Source organism: Schistocerca piceifrons, chromosome 7 (assembly GCF_021461385.2).
Source record: "Schistocerca piceifrons isolate TAMUIC-IGC-003096 chromosome 7, iqSchPice1.1, whole genome shotgun sequence".
Taxonomy (NCBI): Eukaryota; Metazoa; Arthropoda; class Insecta; order Orthoptera; family Acrididae; genus Schistocerca; species Schistocerca piceifrons.
Genome location: NC_060144.1, coordinates 579,472,103 through 579,491,159, shown reverse-complemented (window position 1 = coordinate 579,491,159; position 19,057 = coordinate 579,472,103). Strand labels below are relative to the sequence as shown.

General features: G+C 44.3%; 1 protein-coding gene across 1 annotated transcript in view; it reads left to right on the top strand.

Annotated features, from left to right (window-relative positions):
• Positions 1 to 15,096, top strand: part of LOC124709092 (probable cytochrome P450 6a14) — an 88,947-nt gene extending 73,851 nt beyond the window's left edge. The window contains exons 5-6 of the mRNA XM_047240739.1: positions 3,343 to 3,594; positions 14,912 to 15,096. Of these exons, the coding sequence (XP_047096695.1) occupies positions 3,343 to 3,594; positions 14,912 to 15,096 (437 nt within the window). The remainder of the gene's footprint in view (positions 1 to 3,342; positions 3,595 to 14,911) is intronic.
• The last annotated feature ends 3,961 nt before the right edge of the window (positions 15,097 to 19,057 follow it).

Here is a 19,057-nt window from a genome sequence, read left to right as displayed (position 1 = left end):
TTTGAACAGGACTCAATTTCTTGAAACTTTCCGTTCTCTGACTTTCTTAATTCAAATGTTAAGCTCATCAACTTTGGTTTGAGGAACTGATCTAGACCTTACGCAGTGCAAATATTAGGTAACAATTCGAACGGAAACATAACGAAACATCGGTTTATTACTTGAGCAAATTTGTTTGTATTAACACTTAAACAGTACCTGTTTACAATATTCCAAAACAAAAAAAGAACCCAGCATACTACACGTACAGAACAGTACAGACGCATTGCAACATGGGCTCAATGTAGGGAGCGCCAACGTTGATACAGACACTGTTACTACGAAGCATGTTCTGCCACGCACTCTCCATTCCACCTGGCGTCTCTTCAGTTTCTAGCGCAGCGGCCAGAACTCGTGGCAGCAGAGCTTCCTCTATCTCTGCAGCAGCAGGACAGACGTTAAGTGACATCGGGTGACTGTCTGACGTGGTACACGCCATCTTGTCTGCCCTACTGCATACCAGGGCCAGCAACTCAGGCTTTCCTCTTTCCCTCAACAGACGTGGACGCGTTACACATCTGCATTGAAACCGTCGCAGAACGGAAACGGTACGTTTCCGGAGATGAGTTTCTGTTGAAAATACTATGTACTCACTCCCCTATACAGGTACTAGAAGTTTGTAGCGTAAATTTCGGAACACCCTTTATAAGTATGCACATATGTACTCAGTATGTATGTACGTTCCTCACTCCTCCTAAACTACGGGATCGATTTCAACCAAAATTGATATAAATATCACTTAGTGTCTGGAAATTGTGGCTGTGAGGTAAGAACCACCTACATATCAGAGAGGTTGGGGTAGGGGTGGAAAAGCAATGTACCCCACGACGCTCGAATAGCTACACATTTCTCATCCAGTATTGAAAATGAGAATACTTCATGACTTGGAACAAACTTCACACATAATTTCAAACACTTGCGAAACTTTTTATCGCTGACAAACCACACAAAATGATGCATGGAAAAAGGTTATCGTTTACTACATTTTCGCTATTCTTGCATGAAAGCTGCCGTATGAAGCATGACGTTATGAATTATTACTTCTTTACTACTAAGTGTATTGGCGGCATATTTCTCAGACAGTGATCACATATACCAGTGAATGAACCAGAAAAATTATACCATTGTTCGGCTCATAGTACACCGTGATCGTTGAAAAACTGCAGCAACCTTCAAATCTTATAGATTTATTACTTCTTTGCTACTAACTCTATTCGGAACAACTTTTTCAGACGGTATACACATATACCGCTGCATGTACCTACAGTAATATAAGATTATACAAGACATAGTTTTTGAATTATGTTGCCATAAACACTGAGATGCGTGAGAAATTGCCGTATCATGTATGACGTTTTAATTTATTACTTATTTACTACTGTTTCTACTCACAACACATTTCTCATACAGTAGCCACGTATACCAATGGATGTACACCCAAAATTATATCATTGTACAGCAAACAGTTCAGGATATACTACGTCATGAACACTGAACCGCGTAAAGATGAAACTACGTCGAGAAATTCGCTAGAAATGCGGGTGAAATACGTGCAAAAACACTGTGAAATTGTTAAATATATGTGAAATGTACTTGTATTTGACCTATGTGTACCGGGATAAAGTGAAGGGTAAGAGCCTCAACTAAAGCCCCTAGAACGATTTCAACCATATTTGATACACGTGTTGAGTATAATCTGGAAAGAAATACTCTAGGGGCAAGAGCCACCAGCCTCCTATTGGTGTGTGTGAGAGTGTCTATGTGGAGAGAGAAGGAGGGAGGGAGGAGGAGATGGACAGACAGAGACTGAGAAAGAGGAGATGGACATAGATAGAGGGGGAAGGAGATGGACAGAGAGAGGGAGGGGTGGACAAAGCTCAGAGTGAGGAGAGACTGAGATACAGAGAAAAAGGAAAGAGGAGAAGATGGGGAGATAGAAGCAGAAGGAGGAATAGACTAGTGCAAGATGCATTAGTACGTTTTAAATAACTGCAGAAGATAAAGTGTAAGAGGTAGAAGAGTGGTTCTTCTCGAGGTAGTTGATTTTCTAGAATGAGATTTTCACTCTACAGCGGAGTGTGCGCTGATATGAAACTTGCTGGCAGATTAAAACTGTGGGCCGCCCCGAGACTCGTACTCGGGACCTTTGCCTTTCGCGTGCAAGTGCTCTGCCACTGAGCTACCCAAGCACGACTAACTCTCCGTCCTCACAGCTTTACTTCTGCAGTATCTCGTCTCCTACCTTCCAAACTTTACAGAAGCTCTCCCGCGAACCACACAGAACTAACACTCCTGAAAGAAAGGTTCTGTGAAGTTTGGAAGGTAGGAGACGAGACACTGGCAGAAGTAAAGCTGTGAGGACACAGCGTGATTCGTGCTTGGGTAGCTCAGTAGCAAAACACTTTCCCGCGAAAGGCAATGTATGTAGATAAGCACTGGTCGTATCTCTTTACTACACCATAGACAAGGGTTTCAGTACCTTTTTCTGCCATTTAGTATGTTATTTGACTCGGCTTAGACCTCTAAGGGCTCGCTGTCTTAACAAAACTTGAATAAATGAATGTATGAGTTATATAAATGACTTCCAGACTAGACCATTACTTGATCGTTTTAACAAATTAAAAGTGGAAACTGGCAATTGTACCCTTGACGCTCGCTCTGAAAAGCTCAGACCAACAAAAAATTACTATTTTTGGACACACTTCTCTTCCCATGGAGGAAAACTTAATAATAAAAGCTGTTAACTGTTTTTAATAGCGGTTATTTGTTACGATCTTTTAACGTAATGGTTTAAACTTTAGACACTGTGAATGTTGCATATCTAAGAGTTACTTAATGATAATGTCAGGTAAAAAAGAAATTAACATTTGCACATAAGGTTTTCTACGACATTTACATCGTAATTAATGTCCTTGCGTAACAACTTAAGAGACAACTTTATAAGAAAATCCGTCTGCTGTTTTTGACAGCTCCAATTTTTTATGTTCTTTGATCCTTTAGGCCTTGAAAACTGTGTATGTTAAATATCTAGGGGTTGATATATGTTGATGCAGGTACATAAGAAATCGACGAAATGTGCAGAAATGCTTTTCTGGGGTATTTACTGAGTAGTGAAGCTACTTGCATAAGAACCTATGACCTAATGATGAATCTGTGTCTTTGAACTGTACATTGCCATGGTAGAAATACTTTAAACGACAGTAAACGCATTTCAGTATAGCTTTTTCCACTGTTTCTGTGACTTGTAGAGTAGGTTGTAAGAAGATTTACAAGTGCTGTATGCTTCCTCATTTTCGTTTGCAGAGACACTTCGGAAGTATCCGCCTGTAGCTAACTTCAGCAGAGCCTGCACCGAGCCCTACAACCTACCGGGCACCAGTGTCAGGATAGAAAACCCCGTGAAGGTCATAATACCGGTCTACGCGATCCACCACGATCCCAAATACTACCCGGACCCGGAAAAGTTCGACCCTGAGCGCTTTACGGAAGAGGGCAAGGCGTCACGACACCACTTTGTTTACCTGCCGTTCGGAGAGGGACCGCGTATCTGCATAGGTAAGTGAATCCATGACACACGTGGTTTCAGATGTAAAAATGTTTTAATTCTCCAGTAACTGACTGCCAAGAGGACAGTTTACAAACTTGACACCAACATCGCATCAAAAGCCCCTGAAAAATCCTACTACCACGTGAACAGTTACGCTATGGAAAGAAATGAAGGCAAGGGAGATTTTTAATCATCATATTATACGTGTTGGAAGCTTAAAGGATTGTACTAGAGTGAAACTGCAAGGCAGGACAAATTACGACAAAACATAGCAAGCAGTTAAACTAATGTACCATTCCCGACCGATATTTCTCAGTTTAGACAACGCCTATAAGTTTAAATAACTGAAAACACAAGCACATCTGTATGAGAATTTTAATGACAATTGTTTTATTAAAGCTGTTACATTTGCCGATCTCACAGCTGAGACCAAGCTCTGTATATTTTTATACGTATTCTGTTCCGAAAAATTTCATGTTTCCGTTCTGAGCTGCCGATAAAATTCTTTATTTAAAAAGCAGTTTCGATCGCCTGACCACCATCAGGTTCATGTATATCAATTAAAATAATACGTCAGTAAAATTAAATTCTTAAACTGTCACGAATCTCTTAAGAAATGTGTGTGAAATCTTATGGGACTTAACTGCTAAGGTCATCAGTCCCTAAGCTTACACACTACTTAACCTAAACTATCCTAAGGACAAACACACACACCCATGCCCGAGGGAGGACTCGAACCTCCGCCGGGACCAGCCGCACAGTCCGTGACTGCAGCGCCTTAGATCGCTTTTTTTTCTTTTTTTTAAAAGTGTGGTAAAAAAAAAATACAGTTGGACGCGAACCGGCGACCATACGTTTAGAATGCACAACGATTACCACTTTTATGTTTTATTTTTATTTTTGTAATTGTTTTTTTTTTCTTTTTTTTACCTTTGCCTTTCTTTTTTTTAATTTTCCCCCTTTTTTACCTCTCTTATTTTAAAGCCCCTTAGGAAAATGGAACTAAAAAAAAAACCTAACTGCCACCGCCACTTTTCATTCTATAACAAAAAAATCTGGTCCACTTCAGGCGTTGGCTCCTGACTAAGCCTACCACAGAGAGCTGCCTATATACCAGGGGAAATACGGGAAATCAAGGTTAGGGCTATCCTTACAAACAAAACAAAATCTTCCTTTTTCTGAATTTTATTTTAAATTTTTTTGTTTATTTTTGTTGTGTAATTGATCAGAGGCCTTCTGCGCCCCGCTGGTAATATGTTGAGTCACGTCTTCTCGAAATTGATGTGTTCCGTTCAGTTGTTCAGAAATGTTCATTGGTTCAAACACGAAACCTTCTTCTCTCTTGGCTTAACAACTTCCAGCTGCGAGGCGGGTCGTGGAAAGCACTCCCAAGGAAGTTCGAGAAAAAGTGTCTGTATTTTTGGTGACGGACAACGACACAATGACGGTCATTGAGGTATGTCCAAAAATCGAGTACAGAGTCTATAGTTTGTCCAAATAGGTACTGAATGGCATGTCCGCGAATCCAATTCACAGCATTGGTCTTTGTCCGAGGAAAATAGTCACGTTCCGGAAATAATAATGAAAGGGGAGTTACCCGATACGGAATGTCCCGCGTTAGAAAAGCCATAATACGACGAATCAATTGCCAAACCTCCGTCGCCGGTCCGCAAACAAACCTATGTTCGTCATTGTCAGGCACTCCACACATGGAACATAGAGGTGATTGGGCGACGTGGAGACGATGAAGTCGAGATTGATTGATTTGCTTACCGTTGACAGTTAGGTACCAGACAGATTGAACATTCGTGTCAAGGTAACAGGAGAACACCGCGCGCCGTACATGACACCAGTCAACCAGGGGGAACTTTTGTTCAATCGGGTTAGGTGGACGACCTAATTTGAGGACATTGTGTACTGCCTTTGTCTTGAGTAAAATCTGTCTTGGTAAGGTGAGGCGTAGATAATTGAGTTCAAGAAAGAAGTATCTTACATAATGGAACTGGTCCGGAACATCCGAGATCATCACTGGGGCTGACAGTGAGACCGGCGTATATGCCGACAGGAGGAGACTAGTGAGCCTCGTTGGGCAACGAGTCCATACCGTCATCTGGGAGCTGACAAATAGGGCGCGAGCTCTATCCGGCACGTGAAACAGACCTATCCCACCTCGTTCACGGGCAAGAGTAAGGGTTACATAGTTAACTTTGAACAACAGCCCAGAGCTGACGAAAGATGCCATCGCTGCCACCTCGCGACGTGCTACAGTAAGCGGGAAAGCTAGAACTTGTGCTACATGGGGAACTCTGGATGCGATATATATATATATATATATATATATATATATATATATATATATATATATATATATATATATATTGACATATCGAGCTCGTTGGAGAATATCTAGGGATCGAAGGCGATGGTCCATAAGGCCTGCTCTGATCATTAAGAGGAGGCGTCGGAAGTTGATGGTGGCTGAACGCCGGAGATCAGATGAAAAATCTATTCCCAAACAGCGAATGGTATCAACGGTGGTGAAAGGTGTAACGCACTCCACGGGAAGTCCCGTGCCAATGAACGTGACTTGTGACTTATGCACGTTTAAAGAGCTACCCGACGCCTCACCATGAGTCGCTACCCACATCAAAACAACTCGAACACCGTCGGCATTACGTAAACAGATGACTAAATCGTCAGCATAGGCCGTGCAACAGAATCGGTAGCGATCTATGGACAACCCTACCAAACGTTGTCTTAGTCCACATAGCAAGGATTCCAAGCAAAAGGCGTACAAAATCGCTGATAGAGGGCAACCTTGACGTACGGATCGACCTATTTTTATCGGAGGAGTATGTCTGCCGTTGTACATAACACTGGATGAGGCACCCCGCAGAAGGCGCATCACTACCGTGATAACGGCGACTGGGAAACCCATATGGTGGAGAACGGCCGTAACGAACGAATGGTCAACCCTATCAAAAGCTTGACTAAAGTCCAAAGACGCAAGTGCCCCAGAGAGGCGTTGTGGCTGGGTAACGGCGATCATATCCCTGTAGCGGCATAAAGCCGTGCGAATATTATTATCCCCTCCCAAAGATGCTTGGTCTGGCGACACAACATATCGGGCAACCTTTTCAAGTCGTGCTGCCAAAAGGTGAGTGAAGATTTTCATATCACTGTTAAGGAGGGTGATGGGCCGATAATCACTGATATTGCTGCCACCAAGCGGTTTATGAAAGCGTCCGGCACAGGTACTTCCGGAGACATATGTTCCCGACAGATAGAGGTGAATGTGGACTCTAACAAATCACGGAAGGTGCGATAAAATTCGAGGAGAAGACCGTCGGGTCCTGGGGAGCGATTGATGGTTCCTGCCCGGATCGTATCGCGGACTTCATCATCAGTCACCTCTGACATCAAGTCAATCGCCGCATCTCCTGGGATACCACTGAAGTTGAGCTGTGAGACGTCCTCGATCAACTCTGGGGAATGTGGAATTGCGGCATAGAGCTGTTGGTAGCGGGCGTGAAGCACATTCCCTATTGCAGATTGGGTGACGTAGCGACGCCCTTCTTGGTTTGTTAGGACGTGAATCAATTTTCGGCGTCGATTTTGGCGTTCTTGGATGATATGGTACATCGACGAATGTTCATGAGGCATGCGATCAGCAGTATGAGATCGTACTATCGCTCCTTCCAAATGTCTTCGCATGAGATTGGAGATTTGGGCCTTAGCATGGTTTATCCTTGTATGGCGCTCTGGGGAGGGTGGCATCGTGGAGCATTCTCGTAGGATCCTGTAGTAGAAGTCCATAGTGGTCTTCCTCTAGGCGACAACATCTTTGCCATACCGGATCAAAGTTTTTCGAAGAGCGGGTTTTGCACACTGGATCCACCAGGATATGGTAGACGGATACGTGGGACGGCGTCTATTACATGTGATCCAAGTGTCTTCTATTAGAAGTCGACTGTCAGGTGAATTAAGAAGTGCCGTGTTCAGTTTCCATAAACCACGTCCGTGCCACTCTGCCTGTCTTGTAAGGACAAGATCACAGAAGTAAGCCGCATGATCTGAGAAAGCAACAGGCCAGATTTCAGCCTGTCGAGTGTGTTGAATTAGGGATCGCGAGATGTAGATGCGATCCAGTCGGCTAGAGGAGTGCGCAGTGTGGTACGTAAAGCCCGTAAGATCACCGAGAACATGTCTCCACGTGTCGACAAATTGTAGCCGCGTGACGACTGTTGCCAGAGCTGCACATGGCGAGTGACGCGGCAATTGATCCTGAGGACGCTGGGTGCAGTTGAAGTTTCCACCCATGGCCCAGTCATCGTGTGGTCCCATAAAAAGGGGTATAACTTCATTCGCGAAGAAGGCATTGCGTTCACGACGGTAGCTGGAGCCCGACGGCGCATAAATGTTGACGATGCGTACACCAAAGAGAGTAAGGGCCATACCTCTGCCGTTGGGGAGGTATAGAACATCTTCGGCAGGAAGACCTTCTCGTAAGATGATGGCAACACCACTACCGGTGTCCGAAGCGGGAGAAAGATGCGCCGTGAAGCCATGTGGTGGTGAAAAATTGGCGGCACGCACTTGCTGAAAAAGTGTAATATCTTTGTCTGCATCATAAATCATGTCGCGGAGCAGCGCCAGTTTGTAGGGCGCACGAATGGTCGCGAGGTTAATCGTTGCGACACGATAATGCTGGTGTTGAAGGTCCCACCGGCACAGGTGGGGCTCCTTCTGCAGGAGCGAGGGGTCGTCGATCTTTCCGGTCCGCTGAAGAGGCTGCTATTGTGGGGATTTTGCGGGTGCGGGCGCAACCGATGGGGACGCCCCATCATCAGCACCGTCCACCCCAGTCCCTTCGATCTCCACGTCGTCTGCCCAGGAGATTGATACTGCGGTAGGCCATCGGCTGTGGACGTCATCCACGTGGAGAGGAGACGTAGTTTTCGGCTCAGCGGATAGGCTCTCTTCAACGTCGACCTGTGGGGGCGACGGCGCCAGTAAGGAGGGGTGTTCGTTGCCAGTGGTCGCCTGTGGCGGGTCGTTCGCATCCGACTTTTGGTCATCAAAGAGCGGTTTGTCGTCCATCTTCGGGTATGCATCTCTGGTGTCTATCCGTAGATTGGATTCATCAGAGGGTGTACGGCTACGTTTCTTTCTCTTTCGTGTGGTTCCTTGTTTTCGAACATGTCGTTCAGAGTCCGATTGCGGGTGGCTTTCGTCTGACTCCGGACCAGTTGAAAGTAGGCTGTTAAGGATCTTATATTGGTAACGCCGCCGCCACGTAGCGCTCTGTATGAAAATCACTGGCTGTGCTGTGTGCAGTCTGTGGCTAGTTTGCATTGTTGTCTGCCATTGTAGCCGGCCGAAGTGGCCGTGCGGTTAAAGGCGCTGCAGTCTGGAACCGCAAGACCGCTACGGTCGCAGGTTCGAATCCTGCCTCGGGCATGGATGTTTGTGATGTCCTTAGGTTAGTTCGGTTTAACTAGTTCTAAGTTCTAGGGGACTAATGACCTCAGCAGTTGAGTCCCATAGTGCTCAGAGCCATTTGAGCCTGCCATTGTAGTGTCGGGCAGCTGGATGTTAACAGCGCGTAGCGTTGCGCAGTTGGAGGTGAGCCGCCAGCAGTGGTGGGTGTGGGGAGAGAAATGGCGCCGTTTTGAGAGCTGATGATCTGGACGTGTGTCCATCAGAGACAGTACATTTGTAAGACTGGATGTCATGAACTATATTAAGGTAAATACATTGTTTGTTCTCTATCAAAATCTTTGTTTTGCTAACTGTACCTATCAGTAGTTAGTGCCTTCAGTAGTTTTAATATTTTATTTAGCTGGCAGTAGTGGCGCTGGCTGTATTGCAGTAGTTTGAGTAACGAAGATTTTTGTGAGGTAAGTGATTTGTGAAACGTATAGGATAATGTTAGTCAGGGCCATTCTTTTGTAGGGATTATTGAAAGTCAGATTGCGTTGCGCTAAAAATATTGTGTGTCAGTTTAAGCACAGTCATGTATAGTTTTTCTAAGGGGACGTTCCACAGTCTGCAGGAAAGCAGAAGTGGGTACCACTCCCGGATCAATGTCCATCTCAGTAGCATTTTCAGTCACAGTACTGCGATGATGCGGCAGGTCAGGATCTGGCGTCTGTGGCACCTCAGAAGGAATCTCAGTAGCGGTTGCATCTACCTGATCAGACGACGTCAGCGGAGCAGGAAGACCCTGTGTAGAGGTGCTACCTTCCTTGGCAACCTTGGCATATGTGACAGGGATCTGAGTGGTCACCGCTGGGGACGCTTCCTCGCCGACCGGCGACTGAATCAGGCGGCGTCGCATGCAGGCGGATCTGAGGTGGCCTTCTTGTCCACAACCCCCGCATGTTCGGGGTTGGTCGTCGTATATGACAATGGCTCGCACCCCGCCAATTGTCAGGTATGATGGTATACGTTTTTTAGTTCAATTTTGACCTGACACACACCATTAAGGACATGGTAGGTCGTGATGTTTTGCCATTTTTCCTCTACGTAACCGAAGACGTTACCTTATGGTTGTAAAGCAGAGACAAAAGGTAGTTCAAACACCCTAATCGTGCGTTGACCGTACTCTGCGAGTTCAAGTGTTACAGCTCCGACGTGACCATCAGAGTATTTGAACTTAAGTCGATTGGCATGTCGGCGAATAACATCTTCACACACCTCGGTGTTTGTCATTTTAATATAAACGACACTACCCCTGATCGAAAAATGGATTCCGAAAACGCGGTTAGGATCTAAACGAACTTCTTCACGTAGGAACGTTTCAACTTCATGTGCACGTGGTCGCGCTTGTTCAGCTGGGAAGGAACCTTTAAGAGTCGCACGGTTTTAAGCGCTCAATATGTTGTTCACGGTGGACGGACATGGGTCTTAAAGCTACGACGCGGAAGTAAACAAACCCCGGCAGCGGAGCATTGGCCGGCGCGTGGGGCCGTGCGCACGCTGCCACGGCTGAGAGCCGACTAATCGACTAATCCCGCGCGGCACGAATCTCTTAGCGGATGTAAATGATAACGACGACACACACGTAATGAAATACGACGTACTCGCATAAAACGATTGACAGCATCGTGTTATGCCAGAGATGAAATCATTAACGTCATACGACAAACCCATGAATAGGACATGGAGAACAAAAGTATGCCACAACACAGTGATGTGATTCATAGCGAACAACACATCACAAACATGTGAATACTTCGCATTTGTGTATAGTAACACAAATTATCCGACAATCTATTAAAACTTTGCTACGTAGTCCACTCATTCATGTTATAACTACAATGGGTGTTAACGCTGTGAATAGATTCACACGACGTAAAACCGACTGCACGGCCGACAACTATTTACTGGTAAATTAGAGATGGTCATAGAGGTCTTCATACATCGACATTGACTGGTATCTTACGATTAACAAGCTGTGTGTCATCAACGTCGATAAGTACATATGTTAATCGTAACAGGTGTTCTGTATGTTGCATCCAATAACAACTTACAAACATTACAATTGCCGTGGCAGAAAACAAGTAAGTAAGGGCTTACATGCTGTCATAGGCTGTGGTGTGAAACAAGCTACAGACGCATTCATTTGCGCAGTACTTCCGCCGTACACTAACTTTTATGACACTAGCCGTACAGATACATAAAATACAGTCTAACGAAAAATAAATACATAAAAAATTTTTTTAGAAAGGAAAACGATTTACCCCTGAGGGAATTATCTGAATGGGACGGAATCGGAAGATGTGACGTACGTGTACAGACAAACAATAGACTACAATTTAAAAAAAAAAAAACTGATTTATTCAAGGGAAAGACCTTCACAACTTGACCTTCAATAACGCGCTATTCCACCTCTGGCCCTTATTCAATTATTCGGCACGGGATTGAGCAATAGTGTTGTTGAATGTCCACCTGAGTGATAACATGGCAGATTCTGTCCAATTGGTGCGTCAGATCTTCAAAAGCCTGATATGGTTGGAGGACCGTGTCCATGATGCTCCAAACACCACTGAAGACAGTTCTACTGCAGTCAATGAGATTCCCACCTGGGGACGTGTCTGTTCTTCGGTCTGGTACACTATACTGAGCGCCGCGGTACATCGTGCCTACATCAAGTGTCCGTTTCTCACGATAAGTGGCCTTGGTACACAGCTATTAAAGTAAAACAGTGTGGCCGAGCGGTTCTAGGCGCTTCAGTCGGGAACCGCGCGACCGCTACGGTCGCAGGTTCGAATCCTGCCTCGGGCATGGATGTGTGTGATGTCCTTAGGTTAGTTAGGTTTAAGTAGTTCTAAGTTCTAGGGGAATGATGACCTCAACTGTTAAGTCCCATAGTGCTTAGAGCCATTTGAACCATTAAAGTAAAACCACCATACAACTATGTCACTTGCGTAACTTTGTAGGAGCGCCACTTACCGTGAAGAATAGATACTTGCTACTGGCACAATGTGTTTTACCTACTGGCAAGTTAAAAAAAATACTAAACTTGTAAACTTTCCAGATGAAAGTTACGATCGACGTTTTGTAATACAGTTATAATCAATGCTGGTCAGTCTGAGGATTCCTTATATTAGGCGACACGTGCGTCATGAATAAGTAAAATAATAAAATCAGTTCTGCTACTATGTTGTTTCCATCAGTGTGTGGTGGGTTTTATATATTTTTGTAGCTCTGTTGCAGACAAACGTTTCCCAAGTGGCGGTATCACCTTTTATCAATCTAAGGTTTACGACGGAATCAGTGCAGAGAGGTTATTTTGCTGCTAAGAGATTCCTTTTGTGCACTACACGCCCATCGAGTGATCCGAACAGCCCTACGTAGTTTTCTGCTCTGCGAAACTGCGCACACCCTGCTGGCCAATACATACACTCCTGGAAATTGAAATAAGAACACCGTCAATTCATTGTCCCAGGAAGGGGAAACTTTATTGACACATTCCTGGGGTCAGATACATCACATGATCACACTGACAGAACCACAGGCACATACACACAGGCAACAGATCATGCACAATGTCGGCACTAGTACAGTGTATATCCACCTTTCGCAGCAATGCAGGCTGCTATTCTCCCATGGAGACGATCGTAGAGATGCTGGATGTAGTCCTGTGGAACGGCTTGCCATGCCATTTCCACCTGGCGCCTCAGTTGGACCAGCGTTCGTGCTGGACGTGCAGACCGCGTGAGACGACGCTTCATCCAGTCCCAAACATGCTCAATGGGGGACAGATCCGGAGATCTTGCTGGCCAGGGTAGTTGACTTACACCTTCTAGAGTACGTTGGGTGGCACGGGATACATGCGGACGTGCATTGTCCTGTTGGAACAGCAAGTTCCCTTGCCGGTCTAGGAATGGTAGAACGATGGGTTCGATGACGGTTTGGATGTACCGTGCACTATTCAGTGTCCCCTCGACGATCACCAGTGGTGTACGGCCAGTGTAGGAGATCGCTCCCCACACCATGATGCCGGGTGTTGGCCCTGTGTGCCTCGGTCGTATGCAGTCCTGATTGTGGCGCTCACCTGCACGGAGCCAAACACGCATACGACCATCATTGGCACCAAGGCAGAAGCGACTCTCATCGCTGAAAACGACACGTCTCCATTCGTCCCTCCATTTACGCCTGTCGCGACACCACTGGAGGGGGGCTGCACGATGTTGGAGCGTGAGCGGAAGACGGCCTAACGGTGTGCGGGACCGTAGCCCAGCTTCATGGAGACGGTTGCGAATGGTCCTCGCCGATACCCCAGGAGCAACAGTGTCCCTAATTTGCTGGGAAGTGGCGGTGCGGTCCCCTACGGCACTGCGTAGGATCCTACGGTCTTGGCGTGCATCCGTGCGTCGCTGCGGTCCGGTCCCAGGTCGACGGGCACGTGCACCTTCCGCCGACCATTGGCGACAACATCGATGTACTGTGGAGACCTCACGCCCCACGTGTTGAGCAATTCGGCGGTACGTCCACCCGGCCTCCCGCATGCCCACTATACGCCCTCGCTCAAAGTCCGTCAACTGCACATACGGTTCACGTCCACGCTGTCGTGGCATGCTACCAGTGTTAAAGACTGTTATGGAGCTCCGTATGCCACGGCAAACTGGCTGACACTGACGGCGGCGGTGCACAAATGCTGCGCAGCTAGCGCCATTCGACGGCCAACACCGCGGTTCCTGGTGTGTCCGCTGTGCCGTGCGTGTGATCATTGCTTGTACAGCCCTCTCGCAGTGTCCGGAGCAAGTATGGTGGGTCTGACACAGCGGTGTCAATGTGTTCTTTTTTCCATTTCCAGGAGTGTAGAAGCGCTAGTTCCAAGCTGACAGAGTGAAACTTCACAAGCCATTTCAAGTTTCTGGATTAGTATTCTCCGGGTTCCTATTAGCAAAAACAGGAGACATCATAAATTTTACATTATTCTTATTAACTCTTCAAAGGTCTATAGGTTGAGGTACTATTCCGCTGCCGGCCGAAGTGGCCGTGCGGTTAAAGGCGCTGCAGTCTGGAACCGCAAGTCCGCTACGGTCGCAGGTTCGAATCCTGCCTCGGGCATGGATGTTTGTGATGTCCTTAGGTTAGTTAGGTTTAACTAGTTCTAAGTTCTAGGGGACTAATGACCTCAGCGGTTGAGTCCCATAGTGCTCAGAGCCATTTGAACCATTTTTTACTATTCCGCACAATGTTTACTGTGATAACGCCTAAAATTCCAATGTAGGTAGCCGAGAGATAACAGAAATGTGGACGGCTATCTCTGCTGACAAAACACGCCAGTTCGTTGCACAACTGGGTATCACAAGCTATCAGAAGATTATTATATCGCTGGCGTCTGCTGGCGTAGTAGGTGAGACTGCTCCAGTCTCACGAAACACCGCAGGGTGGGGTGCGTAATTGCTATTATGAATTTGCAGAGCAAATACATCTCAGGGAAGTCCAGCACAACATGAGGAGCCGTTCCCAAAGGACATATCTATACCTCAGCGCGAGCACACGAAAGAATTCGGAAAATGACAGCCAGCGCAGAGGCTTTCAGGCAGCCATTCACTCAGCTCTCCATTTCTCAGTGCTACGAGTAGAAACCTTACTATAGAAGAACCCCCCTGCCAAACACTCTCCGGTGGTTCGTGAAGTGTACAGTTTATCGAATCGCCTCATAGAGCTTTATTGTCCTTGGGAGGCTACCCTACTAATACAAACAAGAAAGATGACCTGGCATATATACTCTAATATGTTGTAGGAAAACCTGTCTTACACAGCAATCACGTGATGAATACAACAACTCGTGTTTTCCCTCTACAGGTATGCGTTTCGGCCTACTGCAGGCTAAGCTGGGCATCGCTTCTCTGGTCTCCAAGTTCGTCTTCAGTGCCACCAGCAAAACTCCTGTCAAGCTACGGATGGATCCCAAGTCAGCTGTGACGTCATCCATCGGAGGCATCAACGTGCGTATCTCCGCGAGGACTCGAAATGACGGCGAGTGGTGAACACTTGGGGACTTGAAGTGTATGATCTGACTCAAACTTCATCTGTACTTCCCATAGCAATGACGCCTAAAATCTTGTTTATTAACACCTACGAGCCTTGAACCTTAACGTCTTTGGTAACTAACGTGTGAAACGGAAGACATAAGAACACAGTCTGCCCACCGATTTGTCGATGGTGCAGTTCGCAGTTTCAACCTCATTGCTTCATCTGACTGTGTTGCAAGTGCCTCCCTCGTTCAGTCTTTGAAAACTGAGTCAATAACATGAGGAACACACTTCACTGCAGCGCTACGTGCGACTTAAGGCAGCAAAATTCCGTCTCGTTGACATTAGAATCTGCTTCCCTCGATAGGCAACTTGAATGTTGAAGATGATAGCATTGTTTCGAAATCATCGATGAACAAAATACGTAGTTGTGAAGACGGCCAACAAAGTAAATATTTAATTTTCCCTTCCTTTTGATGTTACAGTTACTCCAAGAATAGCCACTCTGTCGACCAAGAAAAATAACCTATACATGCTTTCGTCATTTATGACCAACATTACATGAAACTCATTTTTCACAGTCATAATTCATTATGGAAATGGTAGTGAACGTAGACGCAAAATAAGAAGGAAGTGTATGTTACAGGCGATTACTTCCTGTCTACGAACTACGTAAATTATTAAGTGTTTCAGACGCATACTAATTACAATTAGCTTCTACAGAAAGATAAACTTTTTTACTTAATTCACGAAACACAACGAAAATTAGCATTTGGAAATTCCTTATTTCTCATTATTCATGTTTTTAAATTCCTCCAATAAAAATTTGCTTACAGTGGCTTCATTCAGACTTGAGCCTTTTACTCGTACTGTGGAACTCTAAAGCAGTCTTTACATACTTTGACATTGTAAACGACGCTTTCGTTCAAAAAATGGTTCAAATGGCTCTGAGCACTATGGGACTTAACATCTGAGGTCATCAGTCCTCTAGACATAGGACTACTTGAACCAAACTAACCTAAGGACATAACACACATCCATGCCCAAGGCAGGATTCGAACCTGCGACCGTAGCAGCAGCGCGGTTCCGGACTGAAGTGCCTAGAACCGCTCGGCCACAACGGCCGGAGACGCTTTCGTATACAAATCAAAACACATAAAAATATTGAAGTCTTGGAGAAGAATGGAGCATTATTTATTATTTATATGGATCTTCGTAATCCATACAAATAAAGAAAGAAAACAACTTGATGTTAAAATTGTAAAAACACACTGCTACAAACATTGTTACTTATATATGATCGGACACGAAAGACTGTAAGCGGAGATGATTTGCAAAAACACGTATTGGAACTTAAAACTATTATTCCAGAGTACAATATGAGAGTTTCGGAATGAAAAACAAGCAGTAGCTGAGAAAAAAAAATACTTCAAGACTACATCGTTTTAGCCAGTAATAAAACATTACAACATGTATTTCAGAAGATATTTTTCGTAATTTTTGAACCAAACATACACGCACAAGAAGTTAACGTCGTTTAACAAATGAAATGGAATGTCGAACAGGAACATCTGCATAAAAATGAGGAAATAACTACATTTCCAATTTCACAATGTCTTACCAGAACCAGCTCTTATATACACTGGTGAGTTCTGAATTCATGGCCAAAGTGATAATTCCAGAACAAAAATAGCAGAGATGAGATCTTACGTTACTAAAACGGCGTAACTTTATGAGACAGAACAAGACGCAAATACATAAAAACTTTGGTTACTTCAAGCGATAGAACAAGACATGAATATGTAAAAAAGTTGATATTTATATATAAGAAATGGTACATTTATTTATATACTGTAAGTTTATAGACCTGTTACCTGATACTTTAAAACAGATTGCACATACTACAGTTTGCGTTCGTCATCTCTTTTGTACTTATTTGTTTTGTTTTTATCTGTAACATTTGATATAGAATAAAAACTTTTTTAAAACGACAAATAATTTGAGACAGAAATATAAATAATATTTAGTTGTTTTAAGAAGAAAGTAAAAAGATGATGTGACAGAGGAGAGATTTGTTAGCGCCATCACCGATTGTGACTGGCGGCGAATACATCGGAATGGTTTCTTCGAGCTGTTAACCGCCAGTCACAACAAAATTGTTTACGGTTAGTAGTAGAGAAATAGTATGCTAGTCCTAAACATTAAAATTAGGTATTGATCCAAGTACGACATTGGGTGCTTCTTTTGCTAGATTGTAAACGATGTACAAACGTGTCGATCTGAAAGAACCAGTTGTTTTAGGATTCCAGAGAGAAAGTCGCCTCATAAAGAGCTCCGGAGAGATTTAGGAACACCACATCGTCGACGATTTGAACAGTACGTGTAGTCGCAGGAATCCTGATACTCAACATTGGATGATGATGATGATGAGATGATAATGACGTGGTGATGATTTACCTCCTTATTAAGATCTGAAAAATAAATACAGATATGGAAAAATGTAAGTTCCAGGTATGCTATCGATTAAAACACTGGAACCTAATGCGTGGCTATCAGTCCCTAACGTTTAGTAGGGTACGTTTTGAAATACTGTGCCATTAAAATATGTGTAGACGGCCGTTTTCCTACCAGTTCCGACAAAACGACAGTTCCTTTCTTGGCTGATAAGAGTATTTTCATGTGTAGAGGCCACCAAATGTTATTTAAATGTGAGTGCAACCGCGATATGCAGTATTACATGTCTGTCAGTTATGACGCCAACGTGTTGAATCTCATACAAATATTGTTGTAGTCTTCACATTGACGATTGGTTCGATGCAGTTCTCTACTTCAGGCTAGCCCGTACATCACTACGACATCCAACATCCTCTTGACACCACTTATATAAGGCATATTCAAGGTCTGGTCTAACACCAAGCAAACACGTTCAGAAAACGTATTCTGTAACAAAAAGTTATATTCGTTGTTAATATACTTTTAACTTCATGAGAGTCATCATAATCGATGGGTCTCTTTTTTCAGAATTTTTAAAATTATTGCTAGCTTATATTTTATATTTCACTGGTCAACGAGCAAATCTCGCCAATGGATTTTTGAGTCTGATTCCCTAATGATACCCTCAGTATCGCCTTACATAATTCAACTACTTTCCATTACCTTTTTCTTTTAATAATGGCCGGCCGAAGTGGCCGTGCGGTTAAAGGCGCTGCAGTCTGGAACCGCAAGACCGCTACGGTCGCAGGTTCGAATCCTGCCTCGGGCATGGATGTTTGTGATGTCCTTAGGTTAGTTAGGTTTAACTAGTTCTAAGTTATAGGGGACTAATGACATCAGCAGTTGAGTCCCATAGTGCTCAGAGCCATTTTTAATAATGTTCACGTTACCATTCTTTTATCCAGACTTTATAAGTGTCGTTCGTCTTCCAGATACTTTGTCTTCTCTCACAGAATTACAGTACCAGAAGCGAACCTTTTTTTTTTTTTTGTTCCTGCTATGTGACCATCAATCTCTCTTCTTTTGTTGTCAATAATAGCGTCAGTGCAAAAACTTTCAGAAGAAACACTGCTTTCAAAATTCACTTCTTTCGGTACTTAACGACTGTTGGAAACTTTTATCGCCTAAACAGAACTCATACCAAGGACAGAAAGAACCAAAGAAACAAAAAAGAGGAAGAAAGAAATATCTGATTGTGAGTGTCGTGTAATTTCATTCATTTGACTTCTGAAAAACTGCTGGAGCCCTTCATTTATTTAATCATACTATAGGCTTAGTTATTTTATTAGTCCGTTTCTGTGATTATTTCATCCCCATCCGTATGAGCAGGGCAGGTGGAAGCAGAACTTTTATTTACCTCAATGAAATCGCAAAAAATCTTGGAGAGTCGAAAGTGACTCGCACCTGGGAACATTTGGGAGGGATTTTTCAATTCCAGGATTCATCTGATTACCAACAGAAACCTCTTGCAACTGTTTTCCTT